At 39.1% G+C, this 25,890-nt stretch overlaps 1 protein-coding gene across 5 annotated transcripts in view; it reads left to right on the top strand.

The window, feature by feature from the left end:
* Positions 1 to 25,890, top strand: part of ACTN1 (actinin alpha 1) — a 111,765-nt gene that overhangs the window by 30,141 nt on the left and 55,734 nt on the right. For all 5 annotated transcript variants that reach the window (XM_063289810.1, XM_063289809.1, XM_063289808.1 and 2 more), the window contains exon 2: positions 23,424 to 23,538. In XM_063289810.1, coding sequence (XP_063145880.1) covers positions 23,424 to 23,538 — 115 coding nt within the window. The remainder of the gene's footprint in view (positions 1 to 23,423; positions 23,539 to 25,890) is intronic.

The following is a 25,890-nucleotide window of genomic DNA, read 5'->3' as shown; positions in this document are numbered from 1 at the left end:
AACAGAAACTTAATCCACTTTAGAGAGGTTTTGCTCAGTGTCAGATTTTTAAGCTGCCTGTTTCCCTTCAGATGAGTAATTGGTACCTTATTTTTTGCTGTCATTCCTCCCTACAGATCCTACACTAGCACCACCCCCTCAACTAATCTGGTTACCAACAGAAAATAAAAGCATCAGCTCATGTGCTTGGGCTGGCAATTTTCAGATGGAAATCAGCAAAAGATTCATGAGGGAGGGAGGGAGGGTTCATTGATTCAGTGTCAGGGTTCCTTCCCTTGAAAAAATCTCTTTGGGTGAAGCTTATGGTCCTGATTAGAAGGTGGTAGATAGTCTGCTTTAACTGACGTTCCACAGATGGATGCCCTTGGAGACAATTGACTCCTCATACCCAGGCAGCATGTAGAGTTTTGTCCTGTACTTGTGTTGGTCTAGAGCCAGCAAGGAGCACCAATGTGTTAATATTATTATCAAATAATATGCATACAGGTTTAACATATAGAAATGCAAACACCTTCTATACCAATGTTTTTCAAACTTGGCAACTTTAAGATGTGTGGACTTCAACTCCCAGAATTCCCCAATCACATGCTGGCTGGGGAATTCTAGGAGTTGGAAGTCCACACATCTTAAAGTTACCAAGTTTGAAAAACACTGATCTGTACAATTGGGTGTGAAACATGCAATCTTTTGTCTTTTTTTTTTAGTTTCATATCTTTAGGTGCAAAGTAATTAGGACTCATATTTACTTATTTGGATTCACCTTACTCTGCTCCAGACTGGGACAGTCTGGATGAGTAACCATGTTACTTTGTTACCATAGCAGCCAATCTCAGCTTTATGTGCTTCACTTCAAATAGCTAAGAGTTGACTATTTTTTTCAGCTTGAATTGCTACTACCTGCTATATATACTAAAACAAGATGATAGAAGGTTTTAAAGATGAAGATGTCTAATTCCTGTCAATAAATGTAGGAAGAGAACCATGTCAGTCCATGGTAACCAAAAATCAGGAGGAGTCTAGTAGTATCACTTTTGACTAACAAATTGTATTAAAAGGCATAAGGTTTCATGAGCTGCAGCTCAGGAGACCGTATCAATCAGTGTGACATTTTAAAAAACAGCTCTTAATTGGAATAGTATGCATATCTAGGTTTAGTTGGATAGATGAAAATATATTTGGTTTGACCTCATTGGATCAGTAAATATTTGTAGTCCCTTTTTCTAATCAATATACCTCTCTACCATAAATAGTAAGAGCCTGAGGCTGACATACACATATATACAAACAAATACATTTTATTTTTGGCACAAAGCATGGAATAATCCTGTCCTGAATTTTTGGCCCCTGGAATAGGAACTTTCCAATTTTGTTTAGCTGTGGTGTTCTTTAATATTGCTTTACACGTGCTTCTTAGTTGTTACTTCCATGGGTTCTCTCTGCCTCCTGCTAAGCTAATGCCAGAATCCCTAAATTATTCCTTGCACCTTTCATGCTCACTTAAGTGTTAAGTTGCTACCCCTTCTTCCTGAGAAGCAGAAGCACTTTCAGCCAAAGCACAAATGGGAAAGAGGATCATTTTTCCCATCTAAAGCTGCAGCAAAATTGAACTAGTTTTGAGGTGGGCATGGTGACTTTTGAGTGATGGGGATGTGATTATACCCACACCGTTAAATTCTCTTCCAAAAGCATACATCTTTTATGCCCTCCTCTGAGTGGTATTTCTGTTTCTTGAGCTTGAATAGTTGTGGCAGATGAAGACAAAGAAGGGTGGTTTGCACTGGACATTTGCGAAAGGGCAATTCTTCTGGCTATTCGAGTTTCAGCATATTTCAGTTGTCCTTAAATAAAAATTGCCAATAGCTTTGCATGGTGCAAGTCAGGATGAGCTTTCTCTTTGTGACTTTGTGGAATACCAGAATGCTGTGAATATACCTAGTCTTAAATTTTTAATCTGAATTTAAGAAATAGATATATGAAGAAATAGAGGCTATCTACGAAAGTCATCCCTGTGTTGATTAGGCCATCACCCAGCTGTTATGATGTCTGGTTGTCAAGGTGCTGCAAATGTTTATATGCTTTTGTCGCCTGGATACAGGACCAACTGTGTTAGCTTTGTGCTCGTACTCATACATTCTCCTTAATCACCTTAATAGTTTGATTTCAGGAACCAGCAAGCCTTGGGCCTATTCATACAATAATTGCCCCATTTCTTCATATCACCATTCCATAAAGAGGGCTTGAGAACTGTACTGCACTGAAATAAATAAGGCCCTAGTAATACCTTTTAGAGGGGTGATGAAGCAGTTGGGGATTTGTCAGCCAATGCTTATCCCCAAACCTATTACATATATACATATGGAGTGTGAAAAAAGAGGTCATCTTGAAATTAGGTCCAAAGTTTCTTCTATTATGAAAGTCAGATAGTAGTTTTCCTCAGTCCACTGGTTACCTTGCCCATTTATTGTGCTCTGTGTCTGCTAACTATTTTGTGAACCATCTAGATTCTTGCTACTGTCACCCCCATTTGGTACAAGTGACTGACTGTCATGCTAAGGAGATGGTGCCTGTAGAAGACATCAAATTGGGAACTTCAGTTTAGGATGAAGTGTCAGTACAGAAATCAATATATAATAGATCTCAAAAACTCTTTGAATACCTGCCTCCAATAAATTATCCAAACCTATTGTTAGCAGAGCCTTCACCCCCTCCCCTGTCCCGTTTGCACAGCCATTTCATATGCCACGGAGAGGTTCCTTCTCTGTGACCACTGATCCTCCTAACATTGCTATGAATCCAGGTGCTCATTGATTGTCCATATATATCCATGTTCCGGTTGCTGCAAAAACAAGTATAGAATCTAATAGTAGGAAAATAAATATGATGAATTCTTCTAAATATCAAACTGTACAAAAGGTGTCAGCTCCCAGTGTAGACCGTTTTTGGCATCACAACTGGCTAATCAGTAGGTGCTCAGGCCTTCTGTGTTAGCTTCCATAGTAATTGCAACTGGCCAGTAACTGTCTTATTTTTCCATGGGCCCTCTTTTAGTAGGGGTCTCTCCCATCTTCATCTTTGTGGAGCAAGTCAGCAGGTCCACGTCATAGGACTTTCACCCAATTTGGTGTTCTGTTCTAAATTAGTAACATAGCTAGAATAGATCTCTAACATGCCTGTGAATTCTCTGCCTCCCACCCAAATTGGCAGTCAGTTCTTCTGCCAGTCTTTGCCAATTATTTTCCTGCCAATCTTTGTGTATAAAAACCAACAAGAAACACACATAGTTTAGAACATCCTTCAGAAATAAAATGTATGTGTTGGCTTGATTAGCTTTTCCCATTTTCAATATATGTAGCCAGTTAAATAACCCCCAGCCATTGCCACATCCTTTTAGATTTCTATACTTACATACTTAATATTTCTTTCCAGTGGCAGGACTGACATAGGCACTCTTTGCATACAATTCCCAATCTTCATTATGCCTCTTCATATAGTGGTACCAAAAACAGATAAGGTGGCCTGTCCTTTACTCAGTGTGTATTAGATAGAGAGTTTTGGAGAGTAATGGTAAAGTAAAGCTTATTTGTGAATTAAAACCATTTAAACCTAGAAATTCCATTAGTACACTTAGGGCAGGTCATAAAAGTTAAAAAAATAGACAGATAATTCACAATCCGCTACAACTGTGTAAACCAATTCCAGAATAAGAGGTTGAGAGTCCAAAGAGCCAGATTTACAATTGTTCTAGACGAAATGGTGATAACACCCATATTCCATGCCAAAAGAAGTCTAAAGATGACTTTGTGGAAGGTATTTGTATATGCTTGGTTTTCATCTGCCAGGATAGAGACATGGATAGATGTATTCTCCCATCACATGCCCAGGATTACACATGAAATGTCTACATTGTTATGGTCCCACTGTAAATAATGGAGTTAACAGATGCTGTGTTTCATCGTTTTGGAAACTCTTGGATACTATTTCTATGCTAGAAGTGCTTCTAAATGAGAAGCCTTGTCTAAAGTGAATATTTATATAACATTCTGAAACCTATTAGGGCCTGAAGTTTGAGAAATTTTCCTTTGGAAAGTGGCAGGGAGCTGTGTTCTTGCCTTTGTTTTCAAAGAGAGAGGAGGAATACAATCCACTCTATGCAGCTTAGAGTATTGATCTTCATGTAATTCAAACAGTACTGATTGTCAGTATAGAGGTTTTCATTAGTAGACAGTGGGCTGGAATACAATAACAATATTTTAAATATATGTCTGACAGCCATCTTCTGACAGGTGAACGTGGACGAGAGGAGCATGTAATCTCTTACCTTGCTGTGCTTAAGTCATTTCAAAAAAAGGCCTTCTGAAAATTACACTATTTTTTCCAAGGTCAGAAGTGGCAGGAATATATCTCTGGTGAAAGAAACAACTGTGAAAGAGAGAGGAAGAGAAACACAGTAGAGCCATTCTTAGAAGCCCTGGAAGTCCTTTAACCTGAAGAATTGTTCACTGGATAGACTGGCAGATGAAATTTTTCTGGGTTTCAAAAGGAGTCTTCTCCGCCCTGTAGGGAAATTCCAGGAAACTAACCTGTGTCTTCTTGCACAAAAAAGCACGTATTTAGCTGTGGAGCTATTTTCCCCTGCTCCACCCCAGCCTTTTACAGGGGTGTACTTTGCTCTAAAGAAAGTAGCCCTTCCTGCTGTTTTGTTTGCATATAAAGTCAGTGAATTACGACAGGCAACTGCTCCTCTCACATAAGATTTCCTCTTTGGATGCTACTTGGCTGTATTTGAACCTTTGGTAACCTACTTGCCAGATACATCAGAAAAGAAATATCTGCTACCCATGTAATTTGGCTTTTTAGGGAGAGCTCTTTAGTCATGGTAAAATTTCTCAGGAATATATATGAAATTGCCTCTTCAACTCACTTTGGGCCTTAAACCAAGCCAGTGCACTTCAGTGGTTAAGGTGCTGGACTTGAAACAGGAAGAATAATATAGATTAGATTTCAGGGGGAAAGTGGAATCCTGAGCAGCTGTGGGGATCCGTGTAGCACCTGTCAGCAACATCTTAATCCAACCATGCCTTTTTCCAAGTCTATATTAGCTGTGCAACCCCGGAAAAAACCTGGCTGCTTTATGGGGTTCTTGCAGACACTACATGTACACCCACAGGCATTCCAAATCACCCTTTATTCTCTGAATTCAGATTGTGGCATAGCCCTAACATAATTATGATTATTGAACTCTTTGGGGTAGAAAGATGGGATAGTAATCCTATAAATAAATAATTCTGATGCCTTTGGTAACCCACTGGGCAAGTGGGTTACCAAAGGCAACCTTGCACAGCTAATATAGTAAATGGTAAAGAAAGGCTGAAGCCATTAAATATATTCAGTTTGTAATTGTTTATTTTTAAATGTGGCTATAGATGCATTAACTCTACTAATGTTTAATCTTTTAAGTATTTTGTTTCAGTCTCAGGCACTGCTAGCAGATTCCATAGACTAATCGAGAATTATATGTGAAAGCATTATTCTCTTGTAACTCCATATTTTGGGGGACAAGGACTGGTTTTCCTCCAATAGTAAGAGGAATATTTTCACCTTGCTTTTATTCTTTTCATTATTGAGATTCCTACATTTGTTTGAATGTCTCCTCTTGGGAGATTTTGTACTCTGAGCCTGTCATTCTAGCCTTTGCACCAAGCATTTAAAAAAACACCTCGTGCTATAAAGTCAAGATTAGTTTGTACCTTAACTCACTTACTGTTTGGGATTTACTGTAAAAAAAGTTGGTGAATGTTGTAACTCCCTATGGTGAGGCATCTTAGGGAGAGGTAACATGTAGCTTGACTGAGCTAAAATGGAAGTATGAAAAAACACATTGTCTTCAAAATAATAGCATATTGTTTTATGTGGTGTTTTTTTAAATTCTACAATTGTCATTACTGTTTCTAATGTGACACAGAGTGGAGCAAATAACCTTAAATAAGGCAATTTAAAGATCACTTTATGAGTAAGGAGAGAACCTTGTTGTTTATTGCTGTTCATGCCACAAACAATATAAATAGATCCCAATACCAAGTAGTCAATGTGCTATTGATGAAAGTGTCCCATTTTGCCAGGGACATACATCCAGTACTGATATAAGTTATAGGAGATATATACTGCAGTCAGGCTCATTTGATTGCAACCACCCTGGTGACTAAGGCTTGCTTTCACACATGGTAAATAGGAGGAAACTAAGCAGAAATGATTCACAAAGATGAAGGAGATGTGGACTATTCAGTCTGAATGATTTGAGCAGTAAAAATATCTCCTCGTAATTATGGCCTAATATGTTTCTGAGGTGACATTTTTTGTTCTTTTTGCTGTTCCTCTGGAGACTGTTTTTTCAGACAGAGTAAGACCGTCTTATCTGTTGGGACTGCAACTTTCCCCAGAATTTTGAGGGAGGCAATTTCAATAACTCTGGAGGTCACCTGCATGGGGAAGGCTGGATTAGCTGAACTGCATACAGTCAAAGAGCCATAGCCCAGAACACATTTGATAACTTTCTTATACCAAGCATTCATCTCACAAAGAGTTGGTTGCTAGAACATTTTTGCTGAGCATTCCTCCTACTTATTAATTTATTTATGGCACTTCTGTCCTGCCTTTCCTTCATAGTGCTCCAGGCAGGATTTGTCATTCTCTCCCAAAGTTTTCTTTCACCCTACGCCCACCGTCTGCACTTTTTTTGTAAGTACAAGCAAAAGGGAATTCTTTGCAAACTGCATGGTTAACCTTAGGGGCATGCATCTTTTTGGACTTGGAGCCAAAAAGCTGTTTTGAAAAGCAGGAATATTCACGTGGCATCTGTCCCTAGCTGCGTCTATGTCCCTGTGCTTGCACCACTGTCTTCTGCAGTTGCAGCACAATCCATATTGGTTTAAGAAGTTGCATGCACATCCCTGTGTGCTATTTTTGGCTTCCAGTCCAAAGCGTTGCACAGCCCAGGTTTATTTATAGAATGTGTAGTCCCTAACATGTGGTGATGGCCACTGGTTTTTAAAAGATGAAATAAATCAATTGAAAATTGATTCATCAGCTAATACCTGTTGCATTAAATCAGAAGCTCCATGGTCAAGAGCAATGTTCCTCTGCTAGAAGATTGAGGAAGTCTCATTGTGCCTGGCTGGCCTCTTTTGGAGCAGCATGCTGGATTATCTAAATTCTTTGCTTGTCAACAAGTTGCTTCTTTTAAAAAAAGTGCTAATACAAACTGTACTCTGCTCATTGTATATTCTTGTGAAGTCAGATTCCTGGTTCTGCTAGAACAGTTGTTTCCTTGACCCAAGGACATACATTATGAAAACCTATAGAATTGTACCGATCTCTGATTTATTATGGATGCTGCACGCTCCATTTATTTATTTTCAGGATTCATAGCAAAAGTATAGAAATTCTCCTGACTTACATTTTTGGAACCTAAGTTTAAAAAAGGTGGCAAAGTTGGTAAGGTTGGCAAATTTTAAAAAAGTCCTAGAAAATTTTGAAGAAGGACTGGATAAAAGTTTAGACTTGGAAAATACCTCCACATTCAGTCTCTTTTCAGAATGCTGAAAGACAAAACATGGTCTGGCATACAAACTTTGCAAAATCCTTGATTCTGAATCAAACTGTGGTAAAAGAGCCTTTGATTTTAAATAGAGTACAGGATATAGTTGAAAAACAATTTGTCAGAATCTGATTTTGATTAGAAATGCCTGTTTCAGCAAAGAGTGTTTTTATTCCACAGTAAATGGAAGCCTGATGCCCTTAGCATTTGAGAACACCACAAAACTAATCTGAACTTTCATTTCAGTCTGGATAGTATTGATTGTGTTTGTAGATGACTTTTGGCAGGACCAGAATGGGAGTGATTGAACTCTCCTGGTCCTTCTCAACCTCTCAGTGGCCTTCAATACCATTGATCATGGTGTCCTTCTGGACTGGATCTGGGGGATGGGAGAGGGGGCACTGTGCTGTGGTGATTCTCTTCCTATCTCCAGGGTAGGTCCTGTAGTGAAGGGAAGAAATTTAGTGAAGCCCCCTGCACTATGGGATTCCTCAGGGCTCTCACCTCTCCTGTTTAATATCTGCATGAAGCTGCTGGATGAGGTCATCTGACAGCACAGGGTCAGTATCATCAGTATGCCAGCGATGCCAGTTGTGGGTCTCAACCCCAGACTGGCCAAGTGTTGTTGTTAGGGTTGTAGTGCCTGGAAGCTGTTGAGGTCTGGATGGGGAGGAACAGGTTTAAGTTCAACCGTAGCAAGACTGAATGGCTATGGATTCATGGACCATCCATTTCCTGGGACCTTCCAACTTTTAATTTTATATGGGGTTGCACTTATCCAGAGAGAACTGGTGTGCAATATGGGGGTCCTCCTGGACTCACAGCCTGTTCAAAGAACGAGTGGTAGCTGTGACCAGAAGGGATTTGGCACAGATTCATCTTGTGTGCCAGTTGCACCTGTTCCTGGATTGGGAGGCCCTTTTCACAGTTACTCAGTGTTTTAGTTATATCAATGTCTTAGTCACATGACATTTGGCTTACTGCAATGCAGTCTACCTGGGGCTGCCCCTATAGACCACTCACAAGCTACAGCTGTCCAGAATGCAATGGTACAAGTACATGACAAGTACGTACATGGGCACATTTCATTACACCTCTACTTTGTGCACTGCACTGGTTATCAGTGGGCTTGTGGGTGCAATTTGGGGTGCTGCTGGTGGTCATCTTTAAAACGCTTCATGACATAGGGCCTTAGTATTGGTGGACCCACCCTATTTTTTCTGTCCATCCTGTGAGATCAGACCCACTTGGCATGCTCTGGGTCCCAGCAGTGAGCCTTAGGAGGTGTGTCTTCTCTTTTCCCACAACTACTAGGTTGGTGATGGCACGTGAACTCACTAATTGTGCTATAGTGGAATTTGTTTCTCCTTCCTGGAACCCTTTTTATTGATTCTGTTTTGATTTGTTCTTACCTGTTTTTAATCCCCTGTAAGCTGTCAATGTCATTGCCGAGTAGCTGACCTGATAAATTGACTAAGTAAATAGTATTCAGAGTCATAGCTTTTACTACCAACTTACATTATGGCTTGTGCAACACTGCCTATTTTCTGTCTTGTTTTTGTTAGTTAAGTAGGTAGGCGGTTAAATTTATATCCTGCCTTTTCCCCAGGATTCAAGATAGCATACACAGCACTCCCTCCTCCAGTTTTTCCCACATCTACAACACTGTTAAATCAGTTCAGCTGGATTGCGAGAGAGTGACTAACCCAGTAAGCTTCTGTGGTTGGGGGTGGGCATATCCTACACTAATAGCAAAACCACCAGTTTGTCCAAAGACAGAAGGACAGTGGAACTGACCACCTAGCATTCTGCAATTTGCCTTGCATATATCTGCTTTTCTTTCTTTCTTTTATCTTATAAAATTTATGGTTCTAATTTTAGACCCTGCAGCTGAAGTTCCTTCTTTTCTTCTATTTGTAAATTTCTCCTGCCTTGCCTTATGTTGAACTAATCTTCTAGCTAGATGCAGTACAGTATTGTCAATCAAGCCAAAAGGTTATACCTGGAAGATCTGGAGAGAGCAATGACTAGAAGTACATAAATACATATTTAAAAAGCGTGTGCGTCTGTGTGTGTGTTTATAGGCACTGGAAAACCAGGATTGGGTTGGAAAATCCAAAATCCTTTCATCCAAAGTGGATGCAGCATAAATAGTTATTTTTAAAAATGTAACCTGGAAATATTTTTTTTCTGTGAAACATTGACTTTATTCCTAAAACATGAGGATGGATTTGATTTTTTTCCCCAAAAGACTAAATGTGTCATGAGTAATGATGGCGAGCAGGAAGGGGCTCCCATCCAGGGTGGAAAACGCATGCGTAGTACTGAGGAATTAAGCAGCCATTCAAAGAGACACAGATCAGGCCCGCCTTAGCTTTTGGGGTTTATATGTCTGGGTTTTTCCCACGCTTATTCAGTTTGTTAGGATCCTGCTTATGTAGCAGTAATAAACACTAGAGAACTACTACTCGTCTCAGTGTGATTCTCACTGTTAGGACAAAATGGTACCTTTTCATTCTAGTAAACCTATCTTAATTTAGAAGGTAGAAAGTAAAAAATGCAGTGCTACTGTGGTTTTGAAATTTTGCAATTTAATTTTTTTCAGTTTATATGTTTAAGAATCTGGTACCAGTCTATTAAAGGAGTATGTTCTGAACTCCCTAAGTATGGAAAAATCTATTAAGAAACTCCATCCGAGTTCTAAGTTATAACTAAAATATACAGATCAAAGAAAAGCAAGTAAAGTCATACTTACCATTAGCTGGCATTTAAGATTATGATATCAATTAATAAGAGAAAGTTTCTAAATCATTAACCATGCAGCGTATTTAAGACTCACAGATGATTAGATTAGTGATTTACAGCCATGATTGTTAATCTGTGTTCTGTGGAACATCCATGTTTCCCAAATGACTTGAAGACATCAAGTGGGGGGGGGGGTTGCCCATAAATTCCCATGTACTGGGAATCTGTTATTAGTGTTAGATGATGGTGAGTGACAAGAAGCAGGCAATGCCAGAACATTTGTTCTAGTTCGGCAGACTGAGGAAGAGGTCTGGTGGGAGTGGTGAGCCGCTTTAATGGTTATCCTGAATTCTTTTGTTTTAGTATGGTTGTATGGTTGTTGCTTTTATTTACATTTTTATAGTCTTTGCTGTTGTTTTTAACTGTTGTGAGCTTCCCAGAGTTATGCATATGAATGAATGGATGAATTAATAAAAAAGAGGCTTGGTGGAGGTGTTGCTGCATGGTGTGCCAAATCTAAGACACTATTTCACAAATCTGGTTTCATATATTGATAAAATATGCCTTATTCAAGTTCATGCATCCCATGAAGATTGACAATTAATGCTTTAATTGTGAGGAAAAATAAACATTATTAACACCAGCTTTATTTCAATATTCCTTTCATTCCCTGCCTCCATTAAAAAATAGTAAATAGTGATATGTGTTTGTTGGTGTTCTGTGGTCTTGAATATACAATTTAATATCAGCCTCAGCAGGATCAATTTAGCTGTGGTTTCTAGCTTGCGTTCAAATCCTAAATCCACTTTCTCTTCATATATACACACTCAGATGTGTTCTGGAGGGTCCTCCGAACCCCTAGATCCAATTTTGCAGAAGATTGCAAGAGGATAAGGAATTCATTTCACTGAGTAATGCCATTCTGTGGCAGATGCAGATGCAACTGGCATTCCTGTATGGCTATCAGTTCTTTTCATGTCATAGCTAAGCGTTAGGCTACTGGCCTTATTGGAAGGCAGCAGCCCAGCTCTTGCTGTTCTTTATTATTTTGTTGTTATTGAAAGTTCCTCTATTCACACATCTGCACTTCAGTGTAATGGAGATGTTTCTCTGTTCCTTAAGTGTTCAGTACATAAGGCCATATTGTGAACAAAATACTACTTCCAATTGGCCAGTCAGTGTATGCTATTGAAGTGAAGAATACATCGCTCCACTATAATATGCTGTCGTTTGAAATATTCCTTTCTTTTTGTGCATTTAGCACCCTTTCATTTTATTGTCAGCCATAATCACATCATCCTTGCCCTCCTGTAAGTCACTTTCCTTGGCATAAGCCTTTAAGTGATTTTATCCCACTCAGCAATTATCATCCAGAACCTGTCATTATTGAAACAATATTATGGATTTTTTTCACTTTATCTACTGTTCGTGGAGGATGTAGGTTGGTCCACAGCAACCCTCTCCAACTTGATATCACCCTGATATTCTGGACAGCAGCTCCCAGAATTCTCAGTCAGCTCTTAGCTATATAAACTGATAATTTGGCAGGTGTAGACCAGTGTATTGGTATAACATTGGGAAAATCTGAGCTACAGTGTTTTTGCAAAGCTGTCCACAGGAGAGGGCAGGGGAAGGGAGCAAACAACCAAACATGCATCTTGACATCATGGTGCAAATCCCATGACTTAATGCACTTGTGTTCAGTGTCAAGGCTTAAGTACAAAAGGCGAGCTTTGCATTGTAACTTCATGAGCCATGCCACATCAAAAATGTGTCCTTTCTCCATCATGTTGATTGTTATCCAGTAATACCTTTCTGAAGTTAAAGCTGTATCTCGGTTAACTTAAAAAGAATCTGTACAACTTGGAAAAGAAGTGGGCTTTGTGCTGCATATAATATTCATCTGAAGAACATGCTTTCAGAATTGAAAAGGTGCCCCTCACTGCAAAAACAACTGAACTGTCAAAGTAGCCAAGCTCTGTAGAAGAGATAATTAACAACCCCTTTCCTAACCCTATCACCTTCCAGATGGATAGGATGGGAATTCCCATCCTGATAGGTTGGAAAAGGCTATAGTAGATCTGTCTTCTACGCATGCTCCCACCCCCTGCCCAACGTGACTGATCTCTACAACTGTGAAGTACAGTCGGTCACATTTATTGACTTAAATGTCCTGTGGTTCATCGTTAAACATTAAAGTGACTGTAATGTATAGTTTCCTTGCCCTTCTAATATGAGGAGAAAATACTCTTCTAGGGATTGGGATACTAGCACAACCAGCCTTTAATTATGGCAATATATTAAGTAGCATTTAACTCAGGGCAATGAGTTCCTAGCTTGTTGCTGCAATAGCTCCTGGCTGCTGCTTAGGAGGTACTGTTACCTCCTAAGCAATGTTTGGATCAAAGATTGGATAAAAGGGTCTCTTAGCAACCACACAAAAGCAGTATTTTGCTGTAGAAAGCAATGAATATTATGGCTGGCCTTAAAATTAGATAGCTATGTGGAACAGTATATTGCAAGGAGCAATAGACACCACATTTATCACGGGCTGCATTTGGATGTTATGTTAAGCCTGAACTGTAAAACATTCTGGCTTACTCCATGACTTATTAGCATTGGTGTTAAGTGGAAATGTGGAACTTTGCCTTATTTTTCTGCTAACAAGCCAGAATTATTTCCCCCCCTTGATTTCTGCTTATTAGGAGAGAACTAAGCCAGAGTTATTGATTTGCACACGAAGATAAAGAAGCTGTGGAAGATGCTGTCAAGATAGGTAGCTATGGCCACTGGCAAAGCCAAATCATAATGATTCATGAATAAATCAGTTATTTTTTTACCATCCTGGCTTACCATACTATCTGAATCTGACCATTTCATTCTTTCCCAATGCTACTATTTTCTTCTCTGAGATTCAAATAACATTTGTTAACAGACTATTTTCACAGAAATCACTCAATCAGAAATGAAAATAGATTGATTTTGTGTATCTTCCTCCAATAGGGCACTGTCACTGTTAGTAAAAACAAGTTCTTGGTGCTCTCTGCACTTGGTTGTTTGCTTGCAGACGTTTCAGGGGTTCCTCACACTCGCATTGATGATGTTACCTAGTTGGGTAATAAAACATCTGCAAGCAAGCTATCAAGCTCAGAGAGCACCAAGTTCAACCCTGAGCTACAGATACCCTGTTCTGTTAAAAACAATTTGAATATCATTGGGCAACTGTAGAATTAGAATAGAAGGATTATTTGGGTGGAAAAAGCTTAGAGGCAGAATTTATAGAATACATACATACAAGTACAATACAGAGAGCTCAAAACATATAAAATATTTTTGAAACCTAAAATATATTTTGCAAAATAAATAAGTTTCAGTTATTTTGAATGCTGAAATAAATTATTTTTCAGAATATTCCACAGACTATCTCTTACTGTACAGTGGATTGTAACCCAAGAAAACATTATTTCATAATAAATGTTAGTTTTTAATGTGTCAGAAGAAATTTAGAAATGTGTAAATGTCCTATAATTTAAATAGAGAGGAAGGTTATCAACTGTCATCTGCGTGGCAGTTAGCAGTTGCTTACAAATCTTTACCGAATAAAGGATGACCCACAGGAAGCACCCTATATCTCTAAATATTAGATCTGAAATGCTCATACACTGTCTTTGCTGACTATGGTGAAAATAATATAAAGTTAGGGCTAGCAGATACAGACTGCAAGAATCCAAACAACCAGTAGATGGTAGCAGATTGATTGATTGATTTAGTCTCTTTGCTGCTCAATAGTAGTCTCTTGGATTGTTCACCCCAATTAATGGTAACCCTGTAAAAGTTGTTTTCACAACTGTCCTCAGTGACTTGTAGGGTATATCATAAGGACTTGCAAAAATAAAACAAGACCTGCTCACCCTGAATGAGAAAGTGCATTGGCATTTTTCTGAACAAAGATAGATTTTTTTTTCCAGGGAGAAGCTTGTCTTCTGGGAGAGAGATTCAAAGCACTGCAGTATTAGATATGCAAATGTATTTATTTATTTATTTTCTATCCTGCCTTTATTATTTTTATAAATAACTCAAGGCGGCAGACATACCTAATACTCCTCCCTCCTCCTGTTTTCCCCACAACAACAACCCTGTGAGCTGAGTGGGGTGAAAGAGTGACTGGCTTGTTTTTAAGGAGGGGTTTGAAAATAACCAGCCTGAATCTGTTTCCCATCTACTAGTGTTTTTCATATAACTTGTCTTCAAGCAATGGTTGTGGAATTGGCCTTTAATCACCATTTTCCCTTGATTGTTAAGCTACTTTCCAAATATGGTAGTTTAGACTAAGTAATAGGAAGCTGGGTCTAATAGGAGAAAGGAGGGATTGTAATGGAGACAAGACATTAAGACCATAAAGAGGGACTGAAAGAACAGATGTAAAGGTCACTTAAAACTGGAATGTCACTTTGAAAGCGGTAAGGAGACCAAACTGCTTGTTTGGCTTTTTAAATATTCTGGTATTTGTGTGATTGCAGCTTCGACATTTAGATTGCAAACATCACTTCAAGGCTCAAGTGAATTATAATTTCAATATATCTCTTTCTGCTGCAGTTAGTGCTTCAGAACTGTTTTCAGCACTAGTCCTTGTTGACATGTTAGTGAAAAATTATTGCAGCTCTTATAAAACAATGATAGAACTCCTTAAGCTTTAATTATATATCATGCTTTTATTCATCATTCAAAATATTCATGTCATAGCAGGGTAGGCACTTTATTTTGAAAGGTGCATCAACATGTTTTGGACTTCAGATTATGAAGTCTATGGTTATGACTGGTGGGAGTCATAGGCATTCAATAGATGAATTCATGTGCATCATAACATCATTGTGTAAATGACAGAAATTACATAATTCATATGAGAAGGTCATGACACTTATGGTGTCACTCAACTTCCACCCACCCACCCACATATGGGTGGGAGTTCAACCTATTGGGCAAGTAAATAGCAGAAATCACGGTATACAGTATGTGATAGGAGCACAGACATGAAATCTGAAACTGCTAACCCAGAGTGAATTACTCCTGCTCTCTCTGTGATATGTAGTAGAGGTGTTCCCACTAGGTATGATGGGAATCATCCCTGCTAGCATTAGCCTATGAAGTACAGTAGAGGCACAAACAGTTGACAACAAAATCTTAATTCAGTTTAAAGAAATCTGCTAAATACAGATATAATCTCAACAAAGGGGGGTTATTGGGCAAAGTTGTCAGGAAACCTCTAGTTCTTTACATTTTAGCCATTAAATCAAACCCTGATTTTTTATAAAAGGAAAAGCCTGGAGGGAGGGGAAACATGTTCTGAGGTGTGGTATTATAAATATAACACATTAAATATACAGATCATTGCATTGATGGCTGTGAATGTCCCAACAGATCTAGGATTTTGGCAAGCTATCACAAGAGATAGGATCAAAGGTAATGTTTTATATTTTGGTAGAATTATCTATTGACCCTCCCTTGAGTAATGGCAGTCTATAGGACATTGGGCTAATATAGAAAAAAGAAAATGAGAATTGATTAGTTTCTAATGGGACCAAAACAGTCTTAAAAGATGCTGAAAGACTTCTCATGCAGAGTGTTAGGTATCCTGCTGACTTTAGCAAAGTCAGAGGGCTATGATGCTGCTGATCTTACAGAGTGTGAGAAAAGTGGATCTGAAAATACTGCTAACTAGATAAAATTTCACTGACTTCCTAAGATGACTACTGGATGCATTTTCACTGCTGAAAGTTCCCTGTTTCAAGCCTGTAGATGTTTGCTCTGTTGATTAGTTCCTTCTCTGTTTTCATACCAGTCATATTAAGAAAGTTGTGACAGAATACTTTTCTTCTGAGCTTGGAATAGTTAAGATTTTGTTGCTTGACTGTGGCATACATCTGCCAATGCTTTCTAGAACATTTGCTGTGTTAGAGGGAAGACTTACTTTTCAGAGGCAGAAATGAGCTAAGAATGATCATTGGCAATGACTCTCATTATAACTCGGGGGGCCTCAAGGAGACACTTACTTTGCACTTGTAGTTCTTGTTGGACTTTTTCTGCATAGATGGAGTGAAATACTAGGGGGCCTTTATACTTTTGCAAAACCTCTGTCTTGTTGGAAAACCCAACCGAGATAAGCACTGGCTTCAAAACTACGTTCAAAGCCAGAATGCAGTGAAATCAGATGAAAGTGATTGCAGGGACCCATGAGAGCTGCGCTGTTGCCATAGTGAGGAGTAGCCCCTTTGTATAGCTATGGGGTTCTGCCAAGTTGGATAGGTGGCTTGGGTCGCATTTCAAAATGGATGTGCTTGGAAATCATGGTGGAAGAAAAGAAAATGTGTCTGTTGTGTTTTTATGGTTTTTAATTCTGTAAGCTGCCTGGATTTACCATGTGTGAGTTGTGCAGCCTTATAAATGTGTTTAATATAAATAAATAAATAAATAGGCTGGACAGTGTACAAAACAATCTTACCAGATTCTGATTTATTCCAGTATTTTCTCTGGGATTTTTAAGTGTGTGCTAACAGTACCTTCCCCTGCAGTATCAGTAGATTCTGAGTCCAGATATGTTTCTGAATTCAGGAGTAAATTTCAGATGCATCCCCATGGATTGGGAGCAGAGGATTAAAGCTCCCCCACCCCTTGCCGTGTTCCCAATCCAGTTCAGGAACTGTATACCTCAGCATTAAAGGCAGCAGAGAAACCTGGTAATAGAGATTATGCTTTATGGGACCAAAGGACTGTGGTTTTCATATAGGCTTCTACAATGGCTAAGAGGTGCTAGTTATGCTTAACCATTCTGAAATAGGGTTCACTATGGATGCTGTATAAATACTGTAATAGGTTCAAGTGCAGAAGTACTGATGAATTATATAAAGAGTAGCCTTGCTGGCAGGTGCCACAATGCTCATAGACTTAATTTATTGTGTAAATGTGGTTTTATTCTTGATTTTAAGACATACAGAGTTTGTTTTAATACCTAATTTACCTATGGGAAAATTAATCTGGGGATGAGGGAGAGTCCTTGGATGCTTTGTGGTAGCTAACAACACTGTTGCTTGGAAACATACAGGCAAGAAAGAGGAGTATACTTTATATAATTAATAAACCTTTTGAGTCCAGGAATCCAGCCACTGTCAATTTCCTGTGGAATGGAAATGTCCAGTTGTTTTAGGATTGCCATTTCCAGAATTCCCAACCAATATGGAAGGATTTCTGTGAACTGCATTCTGAGCACATCTAGCACCAGGTTCAGTAAAGCTATGGCAGATCGTTTTCAGAGGATGTTTAAATGCTCCAGTTTGAGCAACTCATTAGTCTCTTTTTGAGATAGAGCAAGGCTCTGTGTTAATTCCAACCTGTGCTGTGCACCTACTGGGGACACCTCTGGGTTGCTGATGGGGGCTCTGTAAAACAGATACAGGCTGAACTCAGGAGCTTCCCCCCGGCAGACATGCCACAACGTATCAGTCTGAGAGTTACTTTTGTGAGATGGGTGGCTATATATATTTAATAGATAAATAAATAAATAAATAAATAGACTCTGCTAGCCCCCATGGCCTCACTCTCTATACAATGTTAATCAAGTAGAGAGAAGAGTGTCTGAAATAGGGGTTTGGTCATTAAGGAAATCAATGAGAACATTATGCAGAGGTGTGTGGACTGTCCTTCCGTACCTGTTACTGTCTCCCCAATGGGCCTTTCTCTCATCCTTACAACTTTTGCCTGGTTTGATGGCCTTAAACCTGCCTTTTGAATTCCATTGACTGGAAGCTTAACATACAAAAACCCTTTGCTGCAAAGGTGCAGAAATAGGTTTATTTAGAAATCAGAATTTTTTTTTGAGCCACAGATGGCTGTTCAATAGGGGAAATGTGTATACTTCAAAAGCAAAGTTGTGAATCAGGAAAACTGAATAAGCGTGCTGACATAACTGAACTTTTGGTTAAATTTTAGCTTAGGTCAGGGAGTAATGAATGATGACACCAAGCAAAACAATCTTTTTTTCTGGGTTCTTAAGTGATGAAGTTCACCAACATGGAAAACAGAGAAAAATGTCACTTCTGTTGTCTTAAGATACTGTTGGGTGGGTAAGATTGACAGTGACTGTTCCAAAGTCACTCTACTGGATTTGCTTCATGTCTCAGTCCAAGAGTTGTTGTTCTTCCTGGAAAACTCCTCAGCATTTCCAAGAATCTCAGGAAATGCAGGTGATTATATATTCCTTGTCACCTTTTTGGTGACACCATGATGGTGTTTTTAAAGGCTGTTAGTCTGGCGCCTTTCAGCAGGCTTTCCTGATTTACGCACACAAAACCTCACTTCCATAGAAACATGGCAACACTTATCAGTTTCCTACTATTCCTGGCTTCAGCTAAATATGATTTACAGCTGTTGAAACAAAAATTGAAAACCATTGATGGCCGTGTTGTTTTAAGCCATATTAAAATTGGGTTCTGACAGTGAAAAGATTTGCAGACAATTCTTTCAGCCAAGCAGAATTTCCTGCACGCTGAGAAAATTTTGATTATTCTTTTGATATGTATGTATGTGTGTTTGCAGAAGACTATTTCCTAATTTATATGGCAGCCTAGACCAGCCCAGACACCCTCTAGATATGTGGATTCCCAGAATACTTAGCAATGTCCATGCTAGCTGATAATTCTGGGTGCTGAAATCCTCCCGTGTGGAGACATGGCCAGGTTGGGGAATGCTTCTTTACAGCAGTATCATTTGAAAGGAAGAGAAAAGAAGAGGGTGTAAATGAAATGTAATAACCTCAGCAGTCAACTCCTTTGAAAGTGATACCTTTTCCATTTCTGCATGACCCACAAAGGGGCCTAAAAAGAAACATAAGAATTGTCAGAAATGAATAGAAAACCCTATCTTCCCCTTTAGGTGCTGTTTATTGGGGCTTTTGTTAACAGTCATTCTGCCTCATTCTCAACATTATATGGTGGTTCAGAGATCATTGTCTTCAATTTGTAAGCATCCTGTGTTTTCCCATCAGTTCTGGATGACAAGATAGAATTGTTGCACGGAGTTTATGAATTGGTAGCCCCAGGAACTATCACTCTGGAACCACACTAAACATACTGTAGATGGACTGCATGTTGACTCCAAAGATAGGAAAAACTTTCTGGTGGGATTAAATTGGCAGAGACATGAAAAGCAGTGATTCCTGTCAACATGCTATAAATGAGAAGCTAAACTTAATGTATTGGCTTGCTGCAGTAGATTTGATAATATTGCCTGTGACCAATTGAGTGGTCATATAATGGCAATTCACCATTTCATTTTAGAAACTGTTAAGTGCTCTATCGAGTTGGTCATGCATCATTTGGCTGATACAAAAGAAGCTTTTACAACTGGCATGATTCTTGCATTTGTAGCAAGAATTTTTTGTCTATGCATAGAACAGTTTTATGTAAAAACAGAATGAGAGTTGGAATACCCTGAAGACTTACAGATGCATTTATTCTGGTATAAGTTTTTGTTGTCATAGTTTTATGTGATATAAATCAAACTATAGTTCAAGGTGGACAAAACCTTTCAGTCCACCCAGTTCCAACCTGATTGATCATCAGTAAATGCGATATTTATGTATCACATTTAGTGTAGATGATTTATGCATTGTGATAGCCATCTTAATTTAAATTATGCACTGACAAAATCTGAAATGAATATGACTTATCAGGAGAAAAGGTATTTGGAAAACAGTTATTAGCTCAATGAAAATGTTCGCCCAAGTTTTGGTAACCGTGAAAACATTGTTTTCCATGCTAACCGTTATTAGGAGACAGTCTGAAAATAAAACTACCAGCATTGTGATTTATTTATTTTATTTATTTTAATTTTTTATCCTGCCTTTATTATTTTTATAAATAACTCAAGGTGGCGAAAGTACCTAATACTCCTCCTATTTTCCCCACAACAACCACCCTGTGAGGTGAGTTGGGCTGAGATAGAGTGGCTGGCCCAAAATCATTTACAAAATATTTATCCAAATACAAGTACAAATCTCTACAGGATATACGGTTCTGATGGCTACATCTCAAATAATATTATAGGGAACAATATGGTAACTAAAATTATTGGGGAAGGGGGAAAGAAGCATCTTGGGTCTGTCTGTCTATCTTACTCAGGATTGGGAATGTATGACTTTCCAGATGCTGGTGAACAAACTGGGGAACCAGGGTATAAAGCTTTTTTCACGGTGCTTGTATTAATTTAATTTGATTTGAATGGGAAAAAAGATGGGACAGACATAGATGATCATATTAGAGAAATTAGAAGTAATTACACAGATCTTATGAACTCTGGAGTTTGCCTTGATTTTTGCCCTAGAAGTGGACCTAGCTGAGTGCCTAATTGTATAGATATTATTCATGGATTCCATATTTGCGAATTTGCCTATGCACTAAAATTTATTGGTAACCCCAAAATCAATGTCATTTGCAGACATGTGCAGAGTGGCAAAGAATTTGAGTTGCCCGATGCCCAGCTGAGGTCAAACAAGGCAATGCTCTGCCTTCTTGTTTCAGCTCTCTTACTGTAAACAGGTGTCCTTTTCACGGTCTATTTAATGCCACATTTTTTTTAATTTTTGTGCTGAAATATACATTAAAAGTCTTTAAACAGAAACACACATAAAACAAGGTTATGTATTGATCGGTGGATGAAAATGTGACCAGTGGCTTGCAGGGACCTAACATTGTATTTCCGTTAGGAGCAATGATTCAGTATTTGCTAATTCAGAAATCGCAGTGATTTTATAGAACATAACTACTGCAAATAATCAGAATCGTTTTTTCACAGTAGCACTACAGATTTCTCTGTTATAACTAAAACTATTGTTACAAAGTTGATGCGAAGCCTCACACTGTTCAGGGCATAAGAGCAAACAAACCTGTTCAAATTTGTGCCCTCCTCTGCCATCATTAATTCTAACATTGATTTTCTATTTGAGATTATACCACTGCCTCCGTGATTGGACTTCAGTATAAAAATCTTGTGTTTTTTGTGGCTTTTTTTTTTTTTTTTGGTCTTCTGAGGAGAAATCCTAAGATCATCTTAATCCAGATAACTCAGTAGGCTCTTACAAACACCAAATTCTACTTCTAGCCTGTTCATCCTCCTCCTTATTAAGTGGCAGTTCAAGAACAGTCAGTTTTAATGTTCACTTTCCCTTCATGATACTTTCTCCTGCTTCAAGCAGACATCTTCATCATCTGGAGAATAATAGAGATGTATTACTAGTCAGGGTGAGACTATTCTCTCTCCGAACCATTTATTTAGTGATTAGCTTCAAATTGATGGCTTTTCTCCAGTGCAGCATTTTTGTCATTTCAGGCTTACTTGTGGGCACAATTTCTCCCATTTCGTTGCTTGGAAAACATTGAACCTTCTCATGGTGCAACTATTATTCTAACTCAGGGAATGGCCTGTTGTTCATGCCACTGAAACGAGGTGGATGGGAATTTGATTTTTCACAATCATATATGTTCTGTAAGCATAAAACTATCTCTTAAATATTTTAAGCATCTCGTAGCTTAAAACATGGACAATATGATGTAGTTGTTGGTTAATACTGCAGCTGAGGTATCTAGAGCAGTAGTTACAGAAGAGATGACCTCCCAACCAACTTTGATAAGTTTGATGTTTCTGCAGTGTGCTACATTTTCAGACAGTTGATTGTAATTTCGTTATTGAAATTTTCTGAGCTTTTATGTTTGGAGATCAGTCTGGGAATATTAATGGGCATGGAAGATGTGGGATAGAAATTTCACAAAAAGAGACATATGCTGAAAGTGACACATAAAACAACTTCAGACTGGCCCCCAATAGAAACCATGGTGTAGCAGCATTTTGCCCAGATCAGTAGTTATAAAGAAAAAAAAATGGTTCCTGAAAATCTCACATATGTGAGAAACTTTTTTTTTCAAATGCATCTCCTCTGTTACTTTCAGTGCAGCAAACCTGTAAATTCAGGAAACGATTACTGAAAACTCAAGTAAAAGCATTTGCTGGAGAATAACTACATGTGGGCACTAAACAAATTACCTAGCTTCACTCCATATATTAGTTTGGCATCCACTAATGAAGAATTTAGTTGATAATGTGCAAAGATTGGACTGGAGACCTGTGAGCTTTATAGGGTTTTTTTTAAAAAAGAAAGGCAAGGTTGCAAACAGTGGACCATGTTTCTTTGAGGTCGGTCAGCAAGAAAGATGGGAGGGGGAACTACCTTCAGACATACTCTTCCTATTCAACAATTGGCAGAAAGTTGAGTTTAATCTACTGACAGACCCTTTGGTGATTTGCAGTAATCAGCAAGGGCTTTTGACTCCTACCTGCTGAACAGTAGCAACAATAACACGATTCTCCTTGTCCATCCCGCTAAATCACACTGCTGCGATGAAAAGGTTTGGAGGATAGCCAGGGGTTCATTTTAACGTGGAAGGGTGCTGAGGTCTATTCAGTTTTCATATTTACCAAGAACAGCGATCAGTATCTGGCCTTCTTCAGCTCTGCCAGCCTGCCTTAGCATATGGCTCTGGCTGGTGGGTCTTTGGATTCTAATAAAAAAGGAAGTAGGTCTTGCAAGACTGAGGTTTGCCCGCTTTTGTCGTCGGAGGCTTTGTTGGACTTGGCATCCCCAGTTTAAAATAACCCTGGTATAATTCTGGAGGAATCATTTTGTGATTGAGGTGGAAATTGTGAAGGCAGGAATCCTTATGTAAGAATACACCTTGCTCCAACCACGGGGGCACATTCAGAGAAAACGGCAAATGAGCTCCAGAGATTTTCCTTGCAAGGACTTGCACCCTCCCTGATTTGCAAAATGAACTCTTTTTATTCAGCTTGGGCTCCCGGGCTTTTGTGCTCTATGGAAGTAGAACAAGAAGAACTGATAAATCTAATTAAACTCTGACATTAATTCAGTAAACCACATGGCATCAGTGCTTTTGCAATATTATGGATTTCTTTCAGCAGCCCTACAGGTTCTCTTAGGAGATAAATTAATTCCTTTTCTTCTCATTTCATCTCTTTCCAGACATTTACAGCGTGGTGTAACTCTCATCTCCGCAAGGCTGGCACCCAGATTGAGAACATAGAAGAAGATTTCAGAGATGGCCTTAAGCTCATGTTACTCCTGGAAGTTATATCAGGTGAGACCATCTTTGTGCAATCGTTAACGTGCTGGAGTAGAGGAACCTGTACTTCAAGCTTTCCCTGTGGTAAGGAAGAGCAAAGATGGCCATTGTTTATACCAGTATCCCATGTGCAGAGTTCATGATGTGACGTTTATGGAGAGAAGGAACTTCAGAGAGGCAAATAAATGGGCATCTATTGGTATCCAGTATTCATTACCATAAGAAGCAAAGCACTTGCATCGTTAGCATTCCTCCATTAACAGGACATGAAGCATCCATATACAACCTGGTGCCTCCAGACTGGTGATACCAGCTTGGGCTAATGACAGCCATTATCCAAGACATTTGAATAGTGTCAGCTGGGGGAGGGTATGTCAGCATTGCTTATCCAGTCAGCATGTACTTTCACTCTCAAGATTGGAAATCAAGTCAACCAAAGCAGTAGTATGACCTCATCTCGATATGTTTTTTTGGGAGGGGGGTCCTTCCCACTGTGTTGTCTTCTGTGGCTTCCTCTATAGAGCCTTGTTTGCTCTTCCACAACCAAAGGCCTTGGAGAAAACCACAAGTGGTCTTCCTCCCTCTGCAGAATTTGAAAGCAAGATGTTGAATGGTCCATGTCCTGTGGCTTTCTTTAAAGCGTTCCAGAAGCAAGCTGAGTTTGTCCCTCCTGTTATTTATTCCTGTCTTGTTTATCTTGTTAGTGAAGTGCTCACTCATGCATGCGGAAGGAGATGAAAGCCAAGAGGAAGCCGTTTACAGACAGCGATAGGCAGAGGGCAAATGACCAAGCCTTGATGTTTTTGCTTAAAGAATTTTGCCATGGCAAATATTCCTTGATGTTGCATTCTCCTCTCCCAGTCTTTATCTCTTTGCCCTTGTGGCCTTTTGCTTTTAATGTTCCCTCTCTCTGCAGTGCCTTCCAGGTTGTGTTTAGGACTGTGGCTTCAACAGTTCTTAGCCTTTGGCTATCCTGGCCAGGAATTCTGGGAACTGTAGTACCAAGAAATCTAGGGGGCACTGGTCATGGGAAGGCTGGTATACACACTGTACACAGCCAGAATACTCTGAAACATTTTTTGCTGCACGTTTGACATGGCAGTTTGCCGCATTATGTAAGCAGGTCCCATGGCCCCTTAAGATCTCAATGATTCCTTTCTCCCTGGTAGAAGTTCTTTTCCTGTCTATTAAACATACACAGTTAGCATGTGTCGCTGACCTCTTTTGAAAGTGTAGGACAACCCCTCTCTTTGTTGTGGCATCGTCTGGTAAAGATTACTGTGACTGCCAAAGGAGAGTCAGTTCGCTCTTGTCAGAAGGAAAGGCGGCTGTTCTCCTGCCTCTTTGAACTTCAGGTTTAGTTGCTTTTGGCTGCAGTTCAAAGTAAATGCAGTTACAACGGCTGGACATGCCATATTTTGGAAAGAAAGGACACGTAACTGAAGAAAAGCAAGGGATTGTAGACTGAATCTTTTGCAAGAAAGGAGATCCCATTTATCGTCCTCCCCCCCTCCAAGTTTATTTTTTTTCTATAAGATTTCTTGCTGCTGCTGTATATTGATGACCTTCTGACGTAAGAGACCCTTTGGAGTATTTGAAAGTAGAATATGGGAAATATGCACACACATACAAAATAATGAGAAGTGTGCACAAAAAGGGAAGAATGTTTTGTTTCAAGCCCGCAACAAGCCATCGGGTTCCAGAGATTCTACCAAACTGTTTCAGATAAGATCTCTTGTTCCCTTTTTGCCCGCCACTATTGTTAAAATCTCATGTCTGAAAAGTTTTTGCTCTCCACGGACGTAATTGATTGGTGTGATATCCTTGTTATAATTTATGTGTGGGTACATAAATTTGCCAGCCTCGTAAAAAATAAGCAGGTGTAATCAATTGGTGTGTGAAACTCACTGGCAGGCAAAAACTTTTTGGTGGGCAAAAAAGGAACAAGAGCCCTGATAAGCCATGGTTTAGTACAGCCTTTCTCAATTTTTTGACCCTGGAGGAACCCTTGAAATATTTTCCAGGCCTCAGGGAACCCTTGCACATGCAGGCTCAAATATAGGCCACAAGTTACAAAATTATTATATTTGTTTCATGTGTAGGCCTGTGTATATGCACTAACAGTGTTCTTAAACTAAAAATAAAGAATGAAACTTACCTCTTTAATGTGAAGTTGCCTGAATTTGAAATAATTTTTTAAATAAATTGTGATCTCCCAGGGAACCCCTAGTGACCTCTCACGGAACCCTAGGCTTCCATGGAACCCTGGTTGAGAAACCCTGGTTTACTAGAACAAAACCCAGAATGTTTTAGTTGTTCTGGGTGTCAGAGGAAACAAGATCCAGAGGACTGACTAGGACAAGGCTG

Source organism: Candoia aspera, chromosome 1 (assembly GCF_035149785.1).
Source record: "Candoia aspera isolate rCanAsp1 chromosome 1, rCanAsp1.hap2, whole genome shotgun sequence".
Classification (NCBI taxonomy): domain Eukaryota; kingdom Metazoa; phylum Chordata; class Lepidosauria; order Squamata; family Boidae; genus Candoia; species Candoia aspera.
Note: the sequence above shows the minus strand (reverse complement) of the source record. Positions and strands in the feature narration are given on the sequence as shown.